This window comes from Symphalangus syndactylus, chromosome 17 (genome assembly GCF_028878055.3).
Source record: "Symphalangus syndactylus isolate Jambi chromosome 17, NHGRI_mSymSyn1-v2.1_pri, whole genome shotgun sequence".
Classification (NCBI taxonomy): domain Eukaryota; kingdom Metazoa; phylum Chordata; class Mammalia; order Primates; family Hylobatidae; genus Symphalangus; species Symphalangus syndactylus.
The window spans coordinates 14,065,548-14,086,753 of NC_072439.2; the positions used below are offsets into that span (position 1 = coordinate 14,065,548).

At 55.6% G+C, this 21,206-nt stretch overlaps 2 protein-coding genes across 4 annotated transcripts; one reads left to right on the forward strand and one right to left on the reverse strand.

The window, feature by feature from the left end:
- Window positions 1–1,525: 1,525 nt before the first annotated feature.
- MPND (MPN domain containing) lies at window positions 1,526–20,970 on the forward strand. 3 transcript variants are annotated; one of them, XM_055249608.2, is made up of 13 exons: window positions 1,535–3,305; window positions 3,397–3,680; window positions 5,584–5,820; window positions 13,398–13,530; window positions 14,853–14,937; window positions 15,132–15,228; window positions 15,784–15,856; window positions 15,932–16,008; window positions 18,105–18,273; window positions 18,369–18,439; window positions 18,936–19,025; window positions 20,018–20,110; window positions 20,808–20,970. In XM_055249608.2, exons 1-13 carry the CDS (start codon window positions 3,299–3,301, stop codon window positions 20,892–20,894), a joined length of 1,503 nt encoding a protein of 500 aa, XP_055105583.1. In that variant the 5' UTR covers window positions 1,535–3,298; the 3' UTR covers window positions 20,895–20,970. The 3 variants fall into 3 exon arrangements, with proteins under 3 accessions (XP_055105586.1, XP_055105587.1, XP_055105583.1); XM_055249611.2 differs by lacking the exons at window positions 15,784–15,856; window positions 15,932–16,008 and having other exon boundaries at window positions 1,526–3,305; XM_055249612.2 differs by lacking the exons at window positions 14,853–14,937; window positions 15,132–15,228; window positions 15,784–15,856 and having other exon boundaries at window positions 1,526–3,305.
- LOC129465962 (eukaryotic translation initiation factor 1-like) lies at window positions 6,829–10,391 on the reverse strand. The gene is made up of 5 exons (XM_055248702.2): window positions 10,360–10,391; window positions 9,148–9,328; window positions 8,428–8,519; window positions 8,081–8,114; window positions 6,829–7,764 (listed from the first exon to the last, which is right to left on the reverse strand). Exons 1-5 carry the CDS (start codon window positions 10,389–10,391, stop codon window positions 7,588–7,590), a joined length of 516 nt encoding a protein of 171 aa, XP_055104677.2. The 3' UTR covers window positions 6,829–7,587.
- Window positions 20,971–21,206: the final 236 nt, after the last annotated feature.

Below are 21,206 nucleotides of genomic sequence, written 5' to 3' on the forward strand. Positions count from 1 at the left end.
AGTTTTTTAATTACAAATTCAATCTCCTTAATAGTTACCAGGGCTAGTCTTTGTATACATAGCAGAACAGGTGTTCTAGAGACCACAGAAGGGCCGTGGGACTGTGGGCAATGTGTTCATCCACTGAACTGTCTGATAAAGTTGATAGTATCAGCTATACTAAGTAAGGTCAGAGAGTTAGTTTTTGTTCCGTTTTATTTTTGTTTTTGTTTTTGTTTTTCAGACAGGGTTTCGCTCCTTTTGCCCAGGCTGGAGTGCAGTGGCACAATCTCGGCTCACTGCAACCTCCGCCTCCCGGGTTCAAGCGATTCCCCAGCCTCAGAGGCCTCTGGAGTAGCTGGGATTTCAGGCTCCCGCCACCACCCCCGACTAATTTTTTTGTTTTTAGTAGAGATGGAGTTTCACCATGTTGGTCAGGCTGGTCTCAAACTCCTGACCTCAAGTGATCCCAAAGTGCTGGGATTACAAGCCACCGTGCCCGACCAGGGTGGTTAGTTTTTATTGTATTTGTCTAAGGCAATGTGGAGCGACAGAAGGATTTACAGCATGAGAGGAGGGCAGGGTGCAGTGGCTCACGCCTGTAATCCAAACACTTTGGGAGCCCAAGTGGGAAGATTGCTTAAGGCCAGGACTTGGAGACCAGCATGGGCAACATAGTGAGATCCCCTTCTTTTACAAAGAAATTAAAAATTAGCCCGGCATGGTAGCCATGCCTGTTGTCTCAGCTACTCTCGAGGCTGAGACAAGAGGCTCATTTGAGCCCAGGAGGCCAAGGCTGCAGTGAGCCATGATTGCACCAATGCACTCCAGCCTGGGCGACAGAGCAAGGCCTGTCTCGAAAAGAAAAGAAAATAGGCTGGGCTCAGTGGCTCCCACCTGTAATCTCAGCACTTTGGGAGGCTGAGGCAGGTGGATCACCTGAGGTTGGGAGTTCGAGACCAGCCTGGCAAACATGGCGAAACCCCTTCTCTACTGAAAATACAAAAATTAGCTGGGTGTGGTGACGTGCATCTGTAGTCCCAGCTAATCTGTAGGCTGAGGCAGGAGAATCGCTTGAACCCGGGAGGCAGAGGTTGCAGTGAACCAAGATCTTTTTTTTTTTTTTTTTTTTTTGAGACAGAGTCTGGCTCTGTCCCCCAGGCTGGAGTGCAGTGGCACCATCTCAGCTCACTGCAAGCTCCGCCTCCCGGGTTCACACCATTCTCCTGCCTCAGCCTCCCGAGTAGCTGGGATTACAGGCGCCCGCCACCACGCCTGGCTAATTTTTTTGTATTTTTAGTAGAGACAGGGTTTCACTATGTTGGCCAGGATGGTCTCCAACTCCTAACCTCGTGATCCGCCCACCTCGGCCTCCCAAAGTGCTAGGATTACAGGCTTGAGCCATCGCGCCCGGCCGAGCCAAGATCTTGCCACTGCACTCCAGCCTGGGTGACAGAGTGAGACTCCATCTCAAAAAAAAAAAAAAAAAAGAAAAAAATGGCCTGGCGCGGTGGCTCACGCTTGTAATCCCAGCACTTTGGGAGGCCGAGGCGGGCAGATCACGAGGTCAGGAGATCGAGACCACGGTGAAACCCCGTCTCTACTAAAAATACAAAAAATTAGCCGGGCGTGGTGGCGGGCGCCTGTAGTCCCAGCTACTCGGGAGGCTGAGGCAGGAGAATGGCGTGAACCCGGGAGGCGGAGCTTGCAGTGAGCCAAGATTGCGCCACTGCACTCCAGCCTGGGTGACAGAGCAAGACTCCGTCTCAAAAAAAAAAAAAAAAAAGACAAAAATAATAATATGGGAGGGAGGTGGTAATAGGTGCATTTTAGAAAGAGCCCTCTGGGGCAACGGTGGAAGACCGACAGGGTGGGGCATGAGTTTGGAGGCCTGAGACCCACTGCGCTGGCCAGGATTCCGGTGCAAGAGGCTGGAGGTGTGGCTCAGGGTTTTGGAAGGCAGGGGACGGAAAAAAGCCAAACAGAAAGTGCGTAAGGACTTAGGGAAATAAACTGAGGCCAGTTTCGCCTATACTGAGTCTGGAGGCCTTGGGGATGCCCGTTGTTGGCTGGACAGTCAGGGTGGGGCCCCTAAAGGGTGCCTAGGCTGGACAATAATAACAACAACAATAGTTCACATGTAGCCAGCTCTTGCTCTATGTCAAGTCTTTTTCCTGAGAACATTCCCGAGCACCCTGGAGAGCCTCCCGGCACCCCTACTGTCCGGTTCCCACTTCGCGACTGCGGTCTGGGCAAAACCACCCGCATTTGAGCCCATCCCACGGCGTCCCGGAGCTTTAGGACGTCCCAGCCCTGCCAGGGACTGAGGGAAATCCCAGCGCCTGGGCTCAGGGACCAAGGTCCCAGGACAGGGTCGGGGATGAAGTTCCCGAAACAGGTAAGGGACAAAGGTCGGGGCTGCACTGATTCGGCGCGCAACCAGCCAGGCCCCGCCTCCTGTTCCGCCCAAGGGCATGGAGGGCCGGACTCGGCTGGCCTTATACCCGGAGCTGATTGGCTGGTGAGTCCAGTCCCTGCCTCTGATGGTTTGCGCTCAGAACTAAGTGTTTCTAGTGATTGGTTTACATGGACGTTTGCCCATTGGTCAAATCCGAGTTGGTGTAATCAGATAGGTAATACGGCTTGGTTGGTGCGGGAATCCAGTAGCTTGCTATCGATTGGTTGAGGGTGAAATAAATGGGACTCTTATCATTGGCTGGCGGGCTCCGCTACGGTCCAATCATGGAATCAGCCGAGGGCCGACCGGGAGGGTGGGAGTTAATTCTTTAGCTACTGAGCCCGGCTTGGGCGCTTTGGCTCCACCTGTGTCTGCGCGAGGCTGTTCCCTATTGGAGTCCGCATTGTTCCCCCGGACCTCAGTTTCTCCCCTGGTCCCAAAGGCGGAGGCCTCTGAGTTCCTCAAGTACGGTGACCGCAGGTCTCAGCTTCTCCTCTCCTTGCAGCAGGCTGAGCCACTCGTGCACCTGCCCCAGGCTTTCACCTTGCAATCTCTATTCCTGGACAGCGAGGCCTCAGTTTTCCCATTCGCACCAATTAGCTCCCGGTCACCACCCCGTCGCCATGGAGCGGTGCTACAGGCCTCAGTTTCCTGAATGTTCCCAGAGGGCTGAGTTCCCGACCTCTCTCCCGCGTGGGCATCCCCTAGGCCTCAGCTTCCCCGCCCACCCCAGCGCGCCGAGCCCTTCCCCCGACCCCAGCGACGGCCAATGGTTGGGGCGCCCCTCCCCTCCCCGGGGCGGGGCCGCGTCACGTGCCGGGAAGCCGGAGTCTGGGGCTCCGCGCTCGGGGAGGCGCGGCCATGGCAGGTACGGCGGGCCCGGCGGGACGAAGGCGCGGGGCGCGGGGCTGCAGAGCCGTGGGGCGCGTGGCCTCCCTGCAGCCTCTCGCTGTCCGCAGCTCCGGAGCCGCTGTCCCCGGCGGGCGGCGCGGGCGAGGAGGCGCCGGAGGAGGACGAGGACGAAGCGGAGGCCGAGGACCCCGAGCGGCCGAATGCGGGAGCGGGCGGCGGACGCAGTGGCGGCGGCGGCAGTAGCGTCAGCGGAGGCGGCGGCGTCGGGGCCGGGGCGGGGGGCTGCGGCGGGCCGGGGGGCGCGCTCACCAGGCGCGCGGTCACGCTGCGGGTGCTCCTCAAAGACGCGCTGCTGGAGCCCGGCGCCGGGGTGCTGTCCATCTACTACCTGGTGAGCACCCCGCCTCCCTCGTCCCATCGCGGCTCGGGCAGGAAGGGGAAACTGAGGCCTGCAGTTCCCTTGCTGCAGGACAAGCTTCAGTGTAGGGAGGGGACACTAGGCCCGGAGCTCCCTTGCTGAGAGACGAGCCCCAGTGTGGCGAGGGGAAACTGAGGCCCGGGGCTCCCTTGGCTGCAGGAAGAGCCCCAGTGTGAGGAGGGGAGACTGAGGCCCGGGGCTCACTTGGCTGCAGGAAGAGCCCCGGTGTGGGGAGGGGAGACTGAGGCCCGGGGCTCACTTGGCTGCAGGAAGAGCCCCGGTGTGAGGAGGGGAGACTGAGGCCCGGGGCTCACTTGGCTGCAGGAAGAGCCCCGGTGTGGGGAGGGGAGACTGAGGCCCGGGGCTCACTTGGCTGCAGGAAGAGCCCCGGTGTGGGGAGGGGAGACTGAGGCCCGGGGCTCCCTTGGCTGCAGGAAGAGCCCCGGTGTGGGGAGGGGAGACTGAGGCCCGGGGCTCCCTTGGCTGCAGGAAGAGCCCCGGTGTGGGGAGGGGAGACTGAGGCCCCGGGCTCACTTGGCTGCAGGAAGAGCCCCGGTGTGGGGACACTGAGGCCTGGGGCTCTTGTTACGGGACAAGCCCCATGTGGAGAGAGGAATCTGAGGCACAGATAGGTCCTTCTGGTGGGGAGGACGCAGATTACCAAACACCCCATCCCATAAAGGAGAAACTGAGGCTCAGAGAGGAGTCACCACCGGCGCAGGGTCAGATGGGCAACACTCCGGCCTTCCTGTGGTTTCCCAGCCGTGAAATGGAATATTTCCCCACCATGGGAAAATTAGGGGAGGGTTAAATGAATAAAGCCCTCAGCAGGCGCCTGCCACATGGTAAGTACTTTATCTGTGGTAGGTATTATTACTTTATTTTTTTTGAGACAGAGTCTCGCTCTGTTGCCCAGGCTGGAATGCAGTTGCGCGATCTCGGCTCACTGCAACCTCTGCCTCCCGGTTCAAGCGATTTTCTGCCTCAGCCTCTGGAGTAGCTGGGACTACAGGTACGCGCCACCACGCCTGGCTAATTTTTTTTTGCAGTTTTAGTAGAGACGGGGTTTCACTATATTGGCCAGGCTGGTCTCGAACTCCTGACCTCGTGGTCCGCCCACCTCAGCTCCCAAAGTGCTGGGATTACAGGCATGAGCCACCATACCCGGCATTTTTTTTTTTTTTTTTTTTTTTTTTTTGAGACAGAGTCTCACGCTGTTGCCCAGGCTAGAGTGCAGTAGCATGATCTTGGTTCACTGCCACCTCTGCCTCCCGGTTTAAGCAATTCTCCTGCCTTAGCCTCTTGAGTAGCTGGGATTACAGGCACCCACCACCACGCCTGGCTAATTTTTATATTTTTAGTAGAGATGGGGTTTCACCATGTTGGCCAGGCTGGTCTCAAACTCCTGACCTCAGGTGATCCGCCCGCCTCAGCCTCCCAAAGTGCTGGGATTACAGGTGTGAACCACTGCACCCGGCCCTGTATTATTACTATTACTGTTGTCATTATTGTTTGATTTGTGAATGGTAGCACATTATTCACCTTGTGAATGGGAGTTTCTGATTGGAGCAACTGCTGAGTGTTGCATCCTAGAGACACAGCAGTGATCAAGACAGACAGACCCTATCCCCGATCTTAGGGGTTTCTTGGTCATGGTGGGCGGGGTGCAGATATCTGCCAGGCAGCTTGGTGCAGGCTGATCAGGTGTGTGGGAGTGGACTCCCAGACACTGAGGAGGCCCTGCAGCCGGCCTGAGAGGCGTTCCTGGAAGCCCTGTAAAGGGATGCCTCAGGGAGCGTGGGGCTGGGGAGGACCCCCGGGAGATAGGGCATGGTGGGTGTTGGTCCTGGGCCCAGCCATCTGACTGTCACTGCAGGGGAAGAAGTTCCTGGGCGACCTGCAGCCAGACGGAAGGATCATGTGGCAGGAGACTGGGCAGATCTTCAACTCACCCAGCGCCTGGGCCACCCATTGCAAGAAGCTGGTGAACCCTGCCAAGAAGTCAGGCTGTGGCTGGGCCTCTGTCAAGTACAAAGGCCAGAAATTGGACAAGTACAAGGCCACCTGGCTCCGGCTGCACCAGCTGCACATGCCTGCCACTGCTGCTGATGAGGTACGTGCTGCAACCTCCTCCAGGAAGCCGCCCAGGTCACTGTGGAATGAGGGGTGCCCAGCCTGACACAGCTGTTTTCCAGAGGAGGTATTATAGTAATATATACAAACACTGATGGAGCCCTTACCACGTGACATGCCTCCTCCATCCCTCCAGGGCTGGGGTGGAGAGAGGGGACATGGGAGCTTGGGCTTTGAGGGATGAGCAGGAGTTTGTCAGAGCAAGTTGAAGGGAAGAGCTTTCTAGAAGGAGGGAATGGCATATGCAAAGTCATGTAGGCAAGAAGAAAGACCTGCTGGTGTCGTGGGTGGCTGAGGGGGCTGGAAATGATGGCAGGGACCAGAGGGGCACTGGGGGAACTTCAAATGCTATAATGATAGATGTTCCCTGAGTGTTCACCAGCTGGGTGAACTTGGCCAAGGACCCTTTGTGTGCCTTAGGTTTTTTTTCTTTTTTAGACAGAGTCTCACTCTGTGGCCCAGGCTGGAGTGCAGTACCCCCATCTTGGCTCACTGCAGTCTTCATCTCCTGGGTTCAAGCGATCCTCCCACCTCAGCCTCCCTAGTAGCTGGACTACAGACACATGCCACTATACCCGGCTAATTTTTGGATTTTTAGTAGAGATGAGGTTTCACCATGTTGCCTAGGCTGGTCTGAAACTCCTGGCCTCCAGCAATCCTCCCACCTGGACTTCCCAAAGTGTTGGGATTGTGGGCGTGAGCTACTGCACTGGCCAGTTTTTTTTTTCTTATGTGAAACGGAGATGGTAGGCCAGGCGCAGTGGCTCATGCCTGTAATCCCAGCACTTTGGGAGGCCAAGGCAGGTAGATCACGAGGTCAAGAGATCGAGACCATCCTGGCCAACATGGTGAAACCCCGTCTCTACTAAAAAGACAAAAATTAGCCAGGCGTGGTGGTGCACGCCTGTAGTCTCAGCTACTCGGGAGGCTGAGGCAGGAGAATCACTTGAACCTGCAAGGCTGAGGTTGCAGTGAACCAAGATCACACCACTGCATTCCAGCCAGGCGACAGAGTGAGACTCCATTTCAAAAAAACAAACAACAAAAAAACCCCAAAATGGAGATGGTACCAGTGCCCATGTGTGGAATCTGTAGGGCAGGCAGGAAACTGAGGCAGGAGCAGATGCTGTAGTCTTATGGCAGAATCTTGTTTTTCTTTCTGTTTTTGCTCTTATGGCCTTCAACTGATTGGATGAGGCCCACCCATAGTATCAAGAGTCATGTCCTTTGTTCTTTTTGTAGATTTTTTTTTCTTTTTTTTGTGAGACCGAGTCTTGCTCTGTCTCCCAGGCTGGAGTGCAGTGGCGGGATCTCGGCTCACCGCAAGCTCCGCTTCCTGGGTTCACGCCATTCTCCTGCCTCAGTCTCCCGAGTAGCTGGGACTTACAGGCACCCACCACCACGCCCAGATAATTTTTGTATTTTTAGTAGAGATGGGGATTCACCATGTTAGCCAGGATGGTCTCTATCTCCTGACCTCATGATCCACCCGCCTCGGCCTCCCAAAGTGCCGGGATTACAGGTGTGAGCCACCACGCCCGGCTGCCTATAGATATGGTTTTATAAACTTTTTTTTATGTATGACATTTATTGCATGAAGGAGTTAACACTAGTCCATGTTAAAAGCAGACCACAAATGGTTACGTTATACAAGCTGTGAGGTTTTTAAACTTGTGACAAAGGACAGAAAGGAAATTGTACTCATTGCAAGGAAATGCTTACTTAAGCTTCAGTGAGCCACAAGCACTCAAAACCCATGAACCTGCCAGGCACAGTGGCAAAAAAAAATACCCATGAACCTGCTGGGTGCAGTGGCAAACCCTTGACCCTTCACATGATCCTCCTTAGCCAGTCCAGTCTCTACGAGGATCTGGCAAATGTTCTTCTTGCACTGGTCACTCTGTAGCTGAATTACTTCTCCATAGTGTGGGTTTTTTTTTTTTTTTGAGATGGACTCTCGCTGTGTCTCCCAGGCTGGAATGCAGTGCCACGATCTCTGTTCATTGCAACCTCCGCCTCCCGGGTTCAAATGATTCTCCTGCCTCAGTCTCCCCAGTAGCTGGGATTACAGGCACCCACCACCACACCTGGCTAATTTTTATATTTTTAGTAGAGACGGGGTTTCACCACGTTGGCCAGGCTGGTCTCGAACTCCTGACATCAGGTGATCCGCCCGCCTCCGTCTCCCAAAATGCTGGGATTACAGGCGTGAGCCACCAAGCCCAGCTGACTTATCCATATTCTGGATGCTCAATTACAGTATCATTGCAGGCAGGCAAATTGCAAATTTCTTTTTTTTTTTTTTTTTTTTTTGAGACAGAGTCTCGCTCTGTTGCCCAGGTTGGAGCACAGTCTTGGCTCACTGCAACCTCCGCCTCCCAGGTTCAAGCGATTCTCCAGCCTGAGCCTCTTGAGTAGCTGGGATTACAGGCACGCACCACCACGCCCGGCTAATTTTTGTATTTTTAGTAGAAATGGGGTTTCACCATGTTGGTCTGGCTGTTCTCAAACTCCTGACCTCGTGATCCACCCCCCTCAGCCTCCCAAAGTGCTGAGATTATAGGCATGAGCCATTGCGCCCAGCCTAAATTTCTTCTTAAACACCTTCGCTAGTTTCTTTTTATCGTAATCATCACTGATCTCTTGCAGGACAATAGTAAGCGTTTTCCTGCCATTTTTCTTTTTTTTTTTTTTTTTTTTTTTTTTTGAGATAGAGTCTCACTGTGTTGCCCAGGCTGGAATGCAGTGGTGCAATCTTGCCTCACTGCAACCTCTGCCTCCCGGGTTCAAGCGATTCTCCTACCTCAGCCTCCCAAGTAGCTGGAATTATAGGTGCCCGCCACCAGGCCTGGCTAATTTTTTTATTTTTAGTGGAGACGGGGTTTCACAGTGTTGTCCAGGCTGGTCTTGAACTCCTGACCTCGTGATCCACCTGCCTCAGCCTCCCAAACTGCTGGGATTACAGGCATGAGCCACCGTGCCTAGCCTCTGTTGAATTCTTTTTTTTTTTTTTTTTTTTTTTTTTTTTTTTTTTGAGACGGAGTCTCGCTCTGTCGCCCAGGCTGGAGTGCAGTGGCGCAATCTCGGCTCACTGCAAGCTCCGCCTCCCGGGTTAACGCCATTCTCCTGCCTCAGCCTCTCTGAGTAGCTGGGACTACAGGCGCCCGCCACCACGCCCGGCTAATTTTTTTTTGTATTTTTTAGTAGAGACGGGGTTTCACTGTGGTCTCGATCTCCTGACCTCATGATCCGCCCGCCTCGGCCTCCCAAAGTGCTGGGATTACAAGCGTGAGCCACCGCGCCCGGCCCTCTGTTGAATTCTTATATGGATGCAGTCCTCAGTGCCAGCAGGAAGCAGGTCATCACTGTTATTTGCATCAGCAGAGGGGTCGAAAGAGTGGAGGTTCTGGATAGTGGACAAAAGATACAATTCTGTTTTTGAGATGGAGTCTCGCTCTGTTGTCCGGCTGGAGTGCAGTGCTGTGATCTTGGCTCACTGCAACCTCCCGTTCCCGGGTTCACGCAATTCTTCTGCGTCAGCCTCCCGAGTAGCTGGGACTACAAGGGTGCGCCACCATGCCCAGCTAATTTTTGTATTTTTGCATGTTTATTAGAGATGGGGTTTCACCATGTTGGTCAGGCTGGTCTCAAACTCCTGACCTCAAGTGATCCACCCGCTTCAGTATCCCAAAGTGCAGGGATTACAGGCGTGAGCCACCGCAGCTAGCCACGATTCCTTTGCCTTGGTGGGAACGGCCTGTGGAAGGCAGTGGTGGCGGGAGAAGGCGAGTGGGGGAGGGATGGAGCATCAGGAACTGAGGGTGCTCAAGGGGAAGCTGCCGAGTCCTCAGTGGCTCAGTGACTGGGTCTATTTTTTTTTTTTTTGAGATGGAGTTTCGCTCTTGTTGCCCAGGCTGGAGTGCAATGGCGTGATCTCAGCTCACTGCAACCTTTGCCTCTCGGGTTCAGGTGATTCAGGTGATTCTCCTGCCTCAGCCTCCCGAGTAGCTGGGATTACAGGCACCCACCACCACGCCTGGCTAATTTTGTGTTTTTAGTGGAGACGGAGTTTCTGCATGTTGGTCAGGCTGGTCTTGAACTCCTGACCTCAGATGATCTGCCCGCCTCGGCCTCCCAAAGTGTTGGGATTACAGGCGTGAGCTACCAAGATCGGCTGGGTCTGTTTTTGTAATTTTGTTTTTTTTTTTTGGGACAGTCTCACTCTGTTGCCCTGGCTGGAGTGCAGGGGTGAGATCTCGGCTCACTGCAACCTCCACCTCCTGGGTTCAAGTGATTCTCCTGTCAGCCTCCTGAGTAGCTGGGATTACAGATGCCCACTACCATGCCCAGCCAATTTTTGTATTTTTAGTAGAGATGGGGTTTCACCATGTTGGCCAGGCTAGTCTTGAACTCCTGACCTCAGGTGATCCGCCTGCCTCTGCCTCCCAAAGTACTGGGATTGCAGGTGTGAGCCGTGGAGCCTGGACAAGAGCAATGTCCTTTCTGAAAGTCACCTTACTGTAGATGTGAATCCCATGGAACAAATGCCATCGCAGTAATGCCCAGATCAGTGTTCCATTAAATTGCCAGGCACTCTTGCCTAGCTAAGATGACACAGGAAACCATTCTTCCAGTATGTATTCAGTTAGTGGCCAACTGTGTGTAAGGCCTGTTTTAGGCACTGAATATAAAGCAGAGGGCAAAAAAGTAAAAAATCCCTGCCTTTGGGTGGGAGTTTTGGGGGAAGAAGGTAGTCAGGGGGGCGTCACTGAGAAGGTGACATTTGAACAGAGAACTGAAGGTGAGGAGGGAGAGAGGGCGCTATGAAGACTTCTGAGAAACAGCCACTGCAAAGGCCCTGGGGCACGACTGTGCCTGGTGTGTTGGAGGAATAGTGAGGAGCCTGTGTGGCTGGAGCCCAGTGAGTAAGGGAGAGAGAAGGAGGTGGGGAGGATGGGGAGGATGGGAAGGGGACAGGGCAGGTCATGCAGGGCCCTGTGGGTTATGGGGAGAACTTGGGCTTTGACCTGGAGGAAGGTGGGAGCCATGGAGTATTGCAGGCAGAGGAAGGACAGGCTCTGACTGAGGTGCTCACAGGCGTTCTCTGGTGGCTGCTGTGGGGACTAGATTGTCGGGGGTTAGGGTGGGATCCAGGGAGCAGGGCAGAGGTGAGTGAGCTGGTCCAGGTGAGGGATGATGGAGTGGCCCAGGCTGGCCATGGAGCAGGGAAGCAGTGGGCAGATTCCAGGTATTTTTGGAAGTGTATCTGCCAGGTTTGCTGATAGATCAGATGCTGGAGTCCTGAGCAAGTGGGTGGATGTAGCTGCCAAAATTGGGGGATGTGGGAAGGGCAGATCTGGGGGTTCAGTGGGGCCCAGCATGGCTGTGTTGAGTGTGACCCTGTGAGTCCCCCACATGGAGACATAGGCAGCTGGGCCCTGAGTCTGGAGCCGGGTGAGGCCTGGGCTGGAGACAGGACCGTGGGCAATGTCAGGTGTAGATGGGATTTGGAGCCCTGAGAGGGGACAAGGCCACCTGGGAGGGACGTGGAGGGAGGAGGCCTGAAAACTCAGCCTGGGGCCAGCAACAGAGAGAGGGGAGGTGAGAGGGAGCCAGGCGAGCGTGGGATCCGGGGGTCGTGTGAGGACCGTGTCCCAGTAGGTAGGAGGATGTGCTGGGTCAGATGCTGCCGAGAAGGTGACGAGGACAGGAACTGAGATGTGACCCAGAAAGGTCACCTCTACAGGGGCAGTTTAGGACAGAACCAGAGGAGAGGTTTTTTTAATATGTATTTTTTTAGACAGACTCTTGCTCCATCACCCAGGCTGGAGTACAATGGTGTGATCTCAGTTAACTGCAATCTCCGCCTCCCAGGTTCAAGTGATCCTCCTGCCTCAGCCTCCTGAATAGCTGGGATTGCAGGTGTGCACCACCACGCCTGGCTAATTTTTGTATTTTTAGTAGAGATGGGGTTTCACCATGTTGGCCAGGCTGGTCTCGAACTCCTGACCTCAAATGATCCACCTGCCTCAGCCTCCCAAAGTGCTGGGATTACAGGTGTGAGCTACTGCGCCCGGCTGGGAGGAAAGGTTACTGAAAGACATTAAAGTCATCTATGTATGGTGCTAGCTCGCTCAATGAACGGAGCATCTAGGTGTATGCTAAATGCTTTGTGCTCATGATTTCATTTCACCCTGATGCCATCCCCATGGAGTTGGAGGTCATTGTGCCCTTTTACAGATAAGAATAGAGTTGGCGGCCGGGCACGGTGGCTCACGCCTTTAATCCCAGCACTTTGGGAGGCTGAGATGGGCGAATCACAAGGTCAGACCATCAAGACCATCCTGGCTAACACGGTGAAACCCCATCTCTACTAAAAACACAAAAAATTAGCTGGGCGTGGTGGCACGTGCCTATAATCCCAGCTACTCGGGAGGCTGAGGCAGGAGAATCACTTGAACCCGGGAAGTGGAGGTTGTAGTGAGCCAAGATCATGCCACTGCACTCCAGCCTGGGTGACAGAGTGAGACTCCGTCTCAAAAAAAAAAAAAAAAAAAAAAAAAAAAAAGAATAGAGTTGGCTGGGCACGGTGGCTCACACCTGTAATGCCAGCACTTTGGGAGGCTGAGGTGGGTGGGTCACTTGAGGTCAGGAGTTTGAGACCAGCCTGGCGAACATGGCAAAACCTCACCTCTACTAAAAAGACAAAAATTAGCCAGGCGTGGTGGTGGGCAACTGTACTCCCAGCTACTCAGGAGGCTTAGGCAGGAGAATGGCTTGAGCCCGGAAGGCAGAGGTTGCAGTGAGCCAAGATCGTGCCACTGCACTCCAGCCTGGGTGACAGAGTGAGACCCTGTCTCAAAAAAAAAAAAAAAATAGAGTTCAGAGAGTTTAAACCCATTTATGCCTGAGGTTGCAATTCTTTGAATTTTTGCAATCAGACCTTGGCGATGACTTTGAGCAGTAGGATATAAATAGCTCCCATATGCTTAGCATTCCAATAATGGAACACTAGGCATAAATGGCTATGGTGCTCACCAAAGGTTGCAGGGCTTGTATTATAAAATGCGAGGTCAGCCGGGTGCGGTGGCTTACGCCTGTAATCCCAGCACTTTGGGAGGCCGAGGTGGGTGGATCACCTGAGGTCGGGAGTTTGAGACCAGCCTGACCAACATGGAGAAATCCCATCTCTACTAAAAATACAAAATTAGCTGGATGTGGTGGTGCATACCTGTAATCCCAGCTACTCAGGAGGCGGAGGCAGGCGAGTCACTTGAACCCGGGAGGCGGAAGGTGCAGTGAGCCGAAATCGCACCACTGCACTCCAGACTGGGCGACAGAGGGAGAATCCGTCTCAAAAAAAATAAATAAAAAATAAATTACAAATAAATAAATAAATAAAACTGTGAGGTCTTAGCTTAAGGCCTTCTCTGCTCCCTCCCTCCCTCTAGTGGTCATCTGGGGCAATGGCACCTATGGCTTAGGCCACAGGGCTGGGGCGGGACTTAGTAGGGAGAGTGGGGTCCCACCACTGTCCCTGACCCCTAACCCCTCCAGAGCCCGGCCAGTGAAGGGGAGGAGGAGGAGTTGCTGATAGAAGAGGAGGAGGATGACGTTCTGGCGGGGGTCTCAGCAGAAGACAAGAGTCGGAGACCACTGGGGAAGAGCCCTTCAGAGCCTGCCCACCTGGGTGAGAGGCGTGGGGAGGGGAGGCAGGACAGGGGCGGGTACAGCTCGGGTTGGGGAGGAGACTGGGGAGAGATTGGGCCTTGATCTTCTCCTAGGGCCCCCAAGATGGAGACATGGAGAGTCAGCTGGGCCCTAAGTCTGGAGCTGGGCAAGGCCTGGGCTGGAGACAGTCCCACTGCCCAATTTTACTCACTGCCTGACTTCTCAAGCTTAAATGCTGGATTTTATTTTATTTTATTTTATATATTTATCTTTTTGTGATGGAGTCTCCCTCTGTCGCCCAGGCTGGAGTGCAGTGGCTCAATCTCGGCTCACTGCAACCTCTGCCTCCCGGGTTCAAGCGATTCTCCAGCCTCAGCCTCCCAAATAGCTGGGACTATAGGCGCCAGCCACCACGCCTGGCTAACTTTTGTATTTTTAGTAGAGACGGAGTTTCACAATGTTGTCCAGGCTGGTCTTGAACTTCTGACCTCAGGTGATCCACCTGCCTCGGCCTCCCAAAGTGTTGGGATTACAGGCGTGAGCCACTGTACCTGTTTTTTTGTTTTGTTTTTTTGAGACAGGGTTTTGCTCTGTCTCCCAGGCAGAGTATAGTGGTGCAATCATGGCTAACTGCAGCCTCAACCTCCTGGGTTCAAGTGATCCTCTTGCCTCAGCCTCTTGAGTAACCGGGACCACAGGTGTGCACCACCACGCCCGGCTAATTTTTGTATTTTTTTTCAGAGACAAGATCTCATCATCTTGCCCAGGCTGGTCTTGAAGTCCTGGACTTGAACAATCCTCCCACCTCAGCTTCCCAGTGAAAAAAAATTTCTTTTTGGTAGACAAGAGTCTCACTCTGTAACCCAGGCTGGAGTGCAGTGGTGTGATCACAGCTCACTGCAGCCTCGACCTCCCATGCTCAAGCGATCCTCCTCCTTCAGCACTGGGATTACAGGCATGCACCAGCACACCCAGTGGCCACCTAGTTTGTTTTTTTTTTTTTTGAGACGGAGTTTTGCTCTTGTTGCTCAGGCTGGAGTGCAATGGCACGATCTCAGGTCACCGCAACCTCCGCCTCCTGGGTTCAAGTGATTCTCCTGCCTCAGCCCCCCGAGAAGCTGGGATTACAGGCACGCACCACCACGCCCGGCTAATTTTTGTATTTTTAGTAGAGATGAGGTTTCTCCATGTTAGTCAGGCTGGTCTCGAACTACCAACCTCAGGTAATCCACCCACCTCGGCCTCGCAAAGTGCTGGGATTACAGTCGTGAGCCACTGCGCCCGGCCTGTTTGTTCTAACTTGGGCTGGGGAGGGACTGACCCTGCCTTTTTCTCTCCCAGAGGCCACAACCCCAGGGAAGCGGGTGGACAGCAAGATCCGGGTCCCGGTCCGCTACTGCATGCTGGGCAGCCGTGACTCAGCCAGGTCAGACTCACCCCAAGTTCTGCCCCTGCCCCAGCTCACCTGGATCTCTTGCTGGTCTCGGGGTAGCAAGGGCAGGGGTGGGGGGTGGGACAGAGCCTCAGATCCTCAGAGCTGTGGGGTGGGGGGAATCAGCGTGGGGGAGAAGGAAGAGCATGGGGGTTCCTGAGACTGTGCGACCCTCCTGGCCGCTACAGGAACCCCCACACCCTGGTGGAAGTAACATCCTTTGCAGCCATCAACAAGTTCCAGCCGTTCAACGTGGCTGTTTCCAGCAACGTGCTGTTCCTGCTGGTGTGTGGCCCACCTCGTCCAGGGGCAAGGGGCTCCCAGGCCTGGGCAGGGGCCTGGGGAGCCCAGTCGGTGGGCAGCGGGCGGGGCTCCCCTGTGTATCAGCTCCATGAGAGCTGGGACCTTGTGTGCTTTGTTTGCTACTGGTACACTGTGGGTGCTCAATAAATGTATGAAGGAGGGTGCATGGCCAGGCGCGGTGGCTCACACCTGTAATCCCAGCACTTTGGGAAGCTGAGGCAGCGGGTCACCTGAACTCAGGAGTTCGAGACAAGCCTGGGTAACACTGAAACCCCGTCTCTACTAAACATACAAAAATTAGCTGGGCGTGGTGGTGGCAGGTGCCTCTAATCCCAGCTACTGAGAGGCTGAGACAGGAGAATCGCTTGAACTGGGGAGGCAGAGGTTGCGGTGAGCCGAGATTGTGCCACTGCACTCCAGCCTGGGTGAGAGAGCAAGACTGAGTCTCAAAAAAAGAGAATGAGGGCACAGGCTGGCTCCAGTGTTGGGGCAGGGCCACAGCCTGAGCCAGTCTTCTGCCGTCCCTCCCTTCCCCAGGACTTCCACAGCCACCTGACGCGGAGTGAGGTCGTGGGTTACCTGGGGGGCCGCTGGGACATCAACAGCCAGAGTGGGTATCCAGGGCCGGGTGGGCGGGGGCGTTGGGGGACTGGGATCACGGGGTCACAGCTGCCCCTCCCCACAGTGCTGACGGTGCTCAGAGCCTTCCCTTGTCGGAGCCGGCTTGGGGACGCAGAGACTGCAGCTGCCATCGAAGAGGAGGTGAGAGGCTGCCTGGGAGGTGGCATTCTGGGGAGGGTTGGGAAGGGACACAGCTGTCCTGGCGACTGCCTAGTGGCCAGCAGTGTCATCACCCACCAAGCGTGCAGGTGAGCATGCCCGTCTCCGTGCCCAGGACCCCACGGTGAAGGGTGAAGAACACTCCTTTTTTTTTTTTTTTTTTTTTTTTTTTTGAGACAGAGTCTTGCTCTGTCACCAGGCTGGAGTGCAGTGGTGCGATCTCAGCTCACTGCAAGCTCTGCCTCCTGGGTTCACACCATTCTCCTGCCTCAGCCTCCCGAGTAGCTGGGACTACAGGTGCCCGCCACCACGCCTGGCTAATTTTTTGTATTTTTAATAGAGACAGGGTTTCACCGTGTTAGCCAGGATGGTCTCGATCTCCTGACCTCGTGATCCACCCGCCTCGGCCTCCCAAAGTGCTGGGATTACAGGCGTGAGCCACCGTGCGTGGCTAATTTTTTGTATTTTTAGTAGAGACGGGGTTTCACCATGTTGGCCAGGCTGGTCTCTATCTCTTTACCTCGTGATCTGCCCACCTCAGCCTCCCAAAGTGTTGGGATTACAGGCGTGAGCCACCGCGCCTGGCCAGGATGGTCTCGATCTCTTGACCTCGTGATCTGCTCACCTCAGTCTCCCAAAGTGCTGGGCTTACAGGTGTAAGCCACTGCGCCCGGCCTTTTTTTTTTTTTTTTTTCTTGAGACAGTCTCGCTCTGTCGCCCAGGATGGAGAGCAGGGTGCGATCTTGGCTCACTGCAACCTCCGCCTTCTGGATTCAAGTGATTCTCCTGCTTCAGCCTCCTGAATACCTAGGATTACAGGTGTGCACCACCTTATCCAGCTAATTTTTGTATTTTTAGTTGAGACAGGGTTTCACCACGTTGGCCAGGCTGGTCTCAAACTCCTGACCTCGTGATCCACCTGCGTCAGCCTCCCAAAGTGCTGGGATTACAGGCGTGAGCCACCACGCCCGGCCTAAGAGCACTGCTTTTGGATCTCCTAGCTCTGGTGCTGAAACCTCGCCAGCTCCCTCCCCTCTCAGAGCCTTGGTTTCCTTGTCTGTAAAATGAGCGGCTTCAATGAAAGGCCATCAGATCCAGGTGTTGGGGGTTCACACCTGGAATCCCAGCACTTAGGGAGGCCGAGGCAGGAGGTTTGCTGGAACCCAGGAGTTCGACACCAGCCTGGGGCCACAGCAAGACCCCATCTCTACAAAAGATTAAAAAAATTAGCCAGACATGGTGGTACGCACCTGTAGTCCCATCTATTTGAGAGGCTGAGGGCAGGAGGATGGATGGAGTCCAGGAGGTTGAGGCTGCAGTGAGCTGAGATGGCGCCACTGAGTTCCAGCCTGGGTGACAGAGCAAGACCCTGTATCTAAAAAAATAAAAAGTGAAGGGCTGCCAATATTGAATGCTCAGTGCCAGGCCTCATCTATTAAACACTACTTGTAAGTGCCAGCTGCTATTCTTTTTTCCTTTTTTTCTGAGACACGATCTTGCTCTGTTGCCCGGGCTGGACTGCAGTGGCATAATCACGGCTCACTGCAGCATGAACTGCCCAGGTTCAAGATCCTCCTGGCTCAGCCTCCATAGTAGGTGGCAGTACAGACACGTGCCACCACATCTGGCTAATTTTTGTATTTTTAGTAGAGAAGGGGGTTTCTCCATGTTGGCCAGGCTGGTCTCGAACTCCTGACCTCAAGTGATCTGCCTGCCTCAGCCTCCCAAAGCACTGGGATTATAGGCGTGAACCACTGCTCCCAGCCTAGTTTTAATTATTTGTTGAGTGCTTACTGTGTGGCCAGCATTATTCTGTAAGCTGGGCTACAGCAGTGAACATAACGACTTCCGTGTCCTGGCTTTGTGGCAGGGTGCGTCTTTTATATTAAAAGATGTACTTGTTGGCTGTCTCTCCAGCTCCCACTGGACTCAGTGGCGGTGGGGGCAGGGCCTGTCTTGGTCATCACCGTGTCCCAGGCCTGATACACAGCAGGAATTCGTTCAGGGCTGGTCGGCCACATGAGCTCACTAGAGCCATTCAGGCCCCTGTGCCCCCTGAGCTGCGCCTCTGTCCCCAGATCTACCAGAGCCTGTTCCTGCGGGGCCTGTCCCTGGTGGGCTGGTACCACAGCCACCCGCACAGCCCGGCGCTGCCATCTCTGCAGGACATCGATGCACAGATGGACTACCAGCTGCGGCTACAGGGCTCCAGCAATGGCTTCCAGCCCTGCCTCGCCCTGCTTTGCTGTACGCTGGATGGGGCTGTGGGGGGAGCAAGGAGGGGGGATGCTGGGCCAGCCGAGCCTCCCAGGCCCAACCCCTCTCTCCCTCTTTTCCACCAGCCCCTTACTATTCTGGCAACCCAGGCCCCGAGTCCAAGATCTCGCCTTTCTGGGTGATGCCTCCTCCAGAGGTAGGTGGGGCTGCTGGGAGAGCCTGGGGGGCCCGGGAGCACTGGGGCATTTGGGTCACGACTAGGCAGGGGCCCCTGGTTCCAGGCTCCACTGGAGAGTTGGGGCCCCAGTTTCTCCGTCTATGAAACGGGGACCTGACTGCTGCCCTGCTGGTGTTTTGTTGAGGGCCTGGGCGTGGGGCCTCTGTGTGTCGTTGGCTGCTCAGTACAAAGAGGGCTCCCTTCCTGACCCTGCCTGGCTTCATTCCCCAATCCTGCCCTGAAGTCAGAGGTCAGCCCTGGGAAGTCATTTCAGGGCCCTGACTCTCTTCTGGGCCTCTCCCGGAGGAAGGAGGCTACTCTGCCTCCTTGGTCCCACCACCAGGTGCCGATCCCGGTGCAGAGCTGAGCCGGGGTGTGCACTCTCCTGTTCCCAGCCCGGGCACTACCCGTTGTCCCCAGCTGCCATGGGCTGGGGGCTGGTGAGGCTTCTCTGACTGGTCTGTGTCCTTGCCAGCAAAGGCCCAGTGACTATGGCATCCCCATGGATGTGGAGATGGCCTACGTCCAGGACAGCTTCCTGACCAATGACATCCTTCACGAGATGGTGAGCTTGCTGCGGGGCGGGCAGGCAGGGGCTGGCAGTGCGCAGCTGAGCACACAAGATGTGTTGGTCTGCTTCCCACTGGTGGGCTTGGGAAGCTATGGCTGGTGGCGCCTTGGGGGCCTCGGTTAGGGCTTCTTCCATCACTCAGGACAGAGTCCCAGGCCCTTGCCAGGGCCCCTGCAACTTCTGCCCTCCCTCACCTCCCCCGCTGCTGTTCTCCAAGGCACTGGCCTCTTCTGCCAGGCTGTCCGGTAGAGAAACCCCAGGGACTTTGGGTGGTACCTGGATGAACACTTAACAATTGTGTGTTCAACATGCATTTAAAACACTAAACTAAGCCAGACATAGTGGCTCACGCCTGTAATCCCAGCACTTTGGGAGGCTGAGGCGGGTGGATCACCTGAGGTCAGGAGTTCGAGACTAGTCTGGCCAACATGGTGAAACCCTGTCTCTACCAAGATAGAAAAGCTATCCAGGAGTGGTGGCGGGTGCCTATAGTCCCAGCTACCTGGGAGGCTGAGGCAGGAGAATCTCTTGAACCCAGGAGGTGGAGGTTGCAGTGAGCCGAGATCGCGCCACTGCACTCCAGTCTGGGCCAGAGTGAGACCCCATCTCAAGAAAAAAGCCCAACAAAACCTAAACTAGTTCATCAAACCTGTGACCTCACAGGTGTCACTGCTGGGGATGAGGCCGAACCAGGGGGCCATGTCAGGCCCGCGTGGTTCTGGAGAACTGGGCTCAGTGAGTGCAGGTCCAGGTGGACCTCTCGTGGCAGCCACTTGGGCAACGCTGCGGCCTCCCCCTCGAGAGAGCCCTCCTGGACCTGAGCTAGGTGAGCCCTCCGGCTAAGGTCACTCACGATCTCTGCGTGGTTGGTTTGTTAGTGACTGGGGTCATGTCTCAGGGCTACCTGAGACTGGAACCCCAGGAGAGGGGCTGGTGTACCTCAGGCTTGGAGGGAGCCTGGGAGTGCATGCTCCTCTGTCCTGTAGATGCTGCTGGTGGAGTTCTACAAGGGTTCCCCTGACCTCGTGAGGCTCCAGGAAGCCTGGAGCCAGGAGCACACCTACCTCGACAAGCTTAAGGTGAGCCCCAAGTCCCCGTAGACCTCCTAACGGGGCCCCAGGAGAGCCCCCTGCAGACCTCCTAATGAGGCTTCAGGAGAGGCCCCCTGGGCAGCCTAAAAGTTGGCAGCAATGAGCCCCATGGGCCTCAGGGGCCCAGGACAGCCCAGGTGGCAGACTGCACCTGACCCTGGTCACCCCGTGGCCACCCCAGCAGGGTGCAGGCCAGATTTGATTGGACTGTGGAGCTTTAAGCTCCGGCAGTGCTGGATGAGGTCCCAGCAGCGGGTTTTGGGAGTGGCTCCCCTGCAGAGGGCCCAGGGTCCTGGCTGCCCGAGTGTCTTAGGGTAGTAGTTCCTGGTTTCCTTCCACCTGGCATAGAAAGGGGCTCATTCTGCTCAGCTCTCAGCTAGCTGTGGAGGCTCTGGTGTTCCCATGGGTGTCTGGGACCCAGGCAGAGAGGGGCTGAGGTGGGGTCAGGATCGGAAGTGTGCACGTAAGCCCCACCCCTCCACACAGCACCGCTGCCCCCGGGAGCCAGGCCCTCCGTTACATACTGCCCCACTGGGTAAGCAGCAGGCTGTGCTGTGGGACCCCAGCCCTGTGCCTTGGTCTCAGGAGGGCTCAGTCAGGATGCTGGACTTGCACAGTGGACTGTGAGGCGCAGGGCTGGCTAGGATCCCCGGGCACAGCCTGAGGCCCAGCCCCCTCGTTTCAGATCTCTTTGGCCAGCAGGACGCCCAAGGACCAGAGCCTGTGTCATGTCCTGGAACAGGTGTGCGGCGTCCTCAAGCAGGGGAGCTGAGCCTTCCACGGCAGGGTGGGCTCCAGTTGTATTGAGGGTCCGGATGGGCTCAGGTAATAAAGAAATGGAAGCAGCAGCCAGCCACGCTGGTTTCCCCAAGGCTGGGGTGAGGGTAGCTGGGTGCCCAGACTGGTACCATCACCCCTGCTTCCTCACTTCCAGGGCAGGGCATTAACCTCCAGGGCACCCCTCAGCCCCTGGGAACTGGCACAAAAGCCTCAGGGCCAGTCCCACCTGCCTTGGGCTCGGGAGCACCTGGGGTGCCAGAGGGACCTCCTGGGGTGTGTGTGGCTTTGGAGCCGGCCCCTCAGG

Excerpts from the sequence above, each read along its gene's own strand:
- MPND (XM_055249608.2), top strand. Across the intron at positions 13,531-14,852 it reads TTCAGAGCCTGCCCACCTGG|AGGCCACAACCCCAGGGAAG; the intron begins GTGAGAGGCGTG and ends TTTCTCTCCCAG. Across the intron at positions 15,229-15,783 it reads GCAACGTGCTGTTCCTGCTG|GACTTCCACAGCCACCTGAC; the intron begins GTGTGTGGCCCA and ends TCCCTTCCCCAG.
- LOC129465962 (XM_055248702.2), bottom strand. The coding sequence starts at position 10,391 with ATGGCATTTGTTCCATGGGATTCACATCTACA. Across the intron at positions 8,115-8,427 it reads AAGGTGTTTAAGAAGAAATT|TGCCTGCAATGATACTGTAA; the intron begins TAGGCTGGGCGC and ends TTGCAATTTGCC. Across the intron at positions 7,765-8,080 it reads CTGTAATTGAGCATCCAGAA|TATGGAGAAGTAATTCAGCT; the intron begins TATGGATAAGTC and ends AAAAACCCACAC.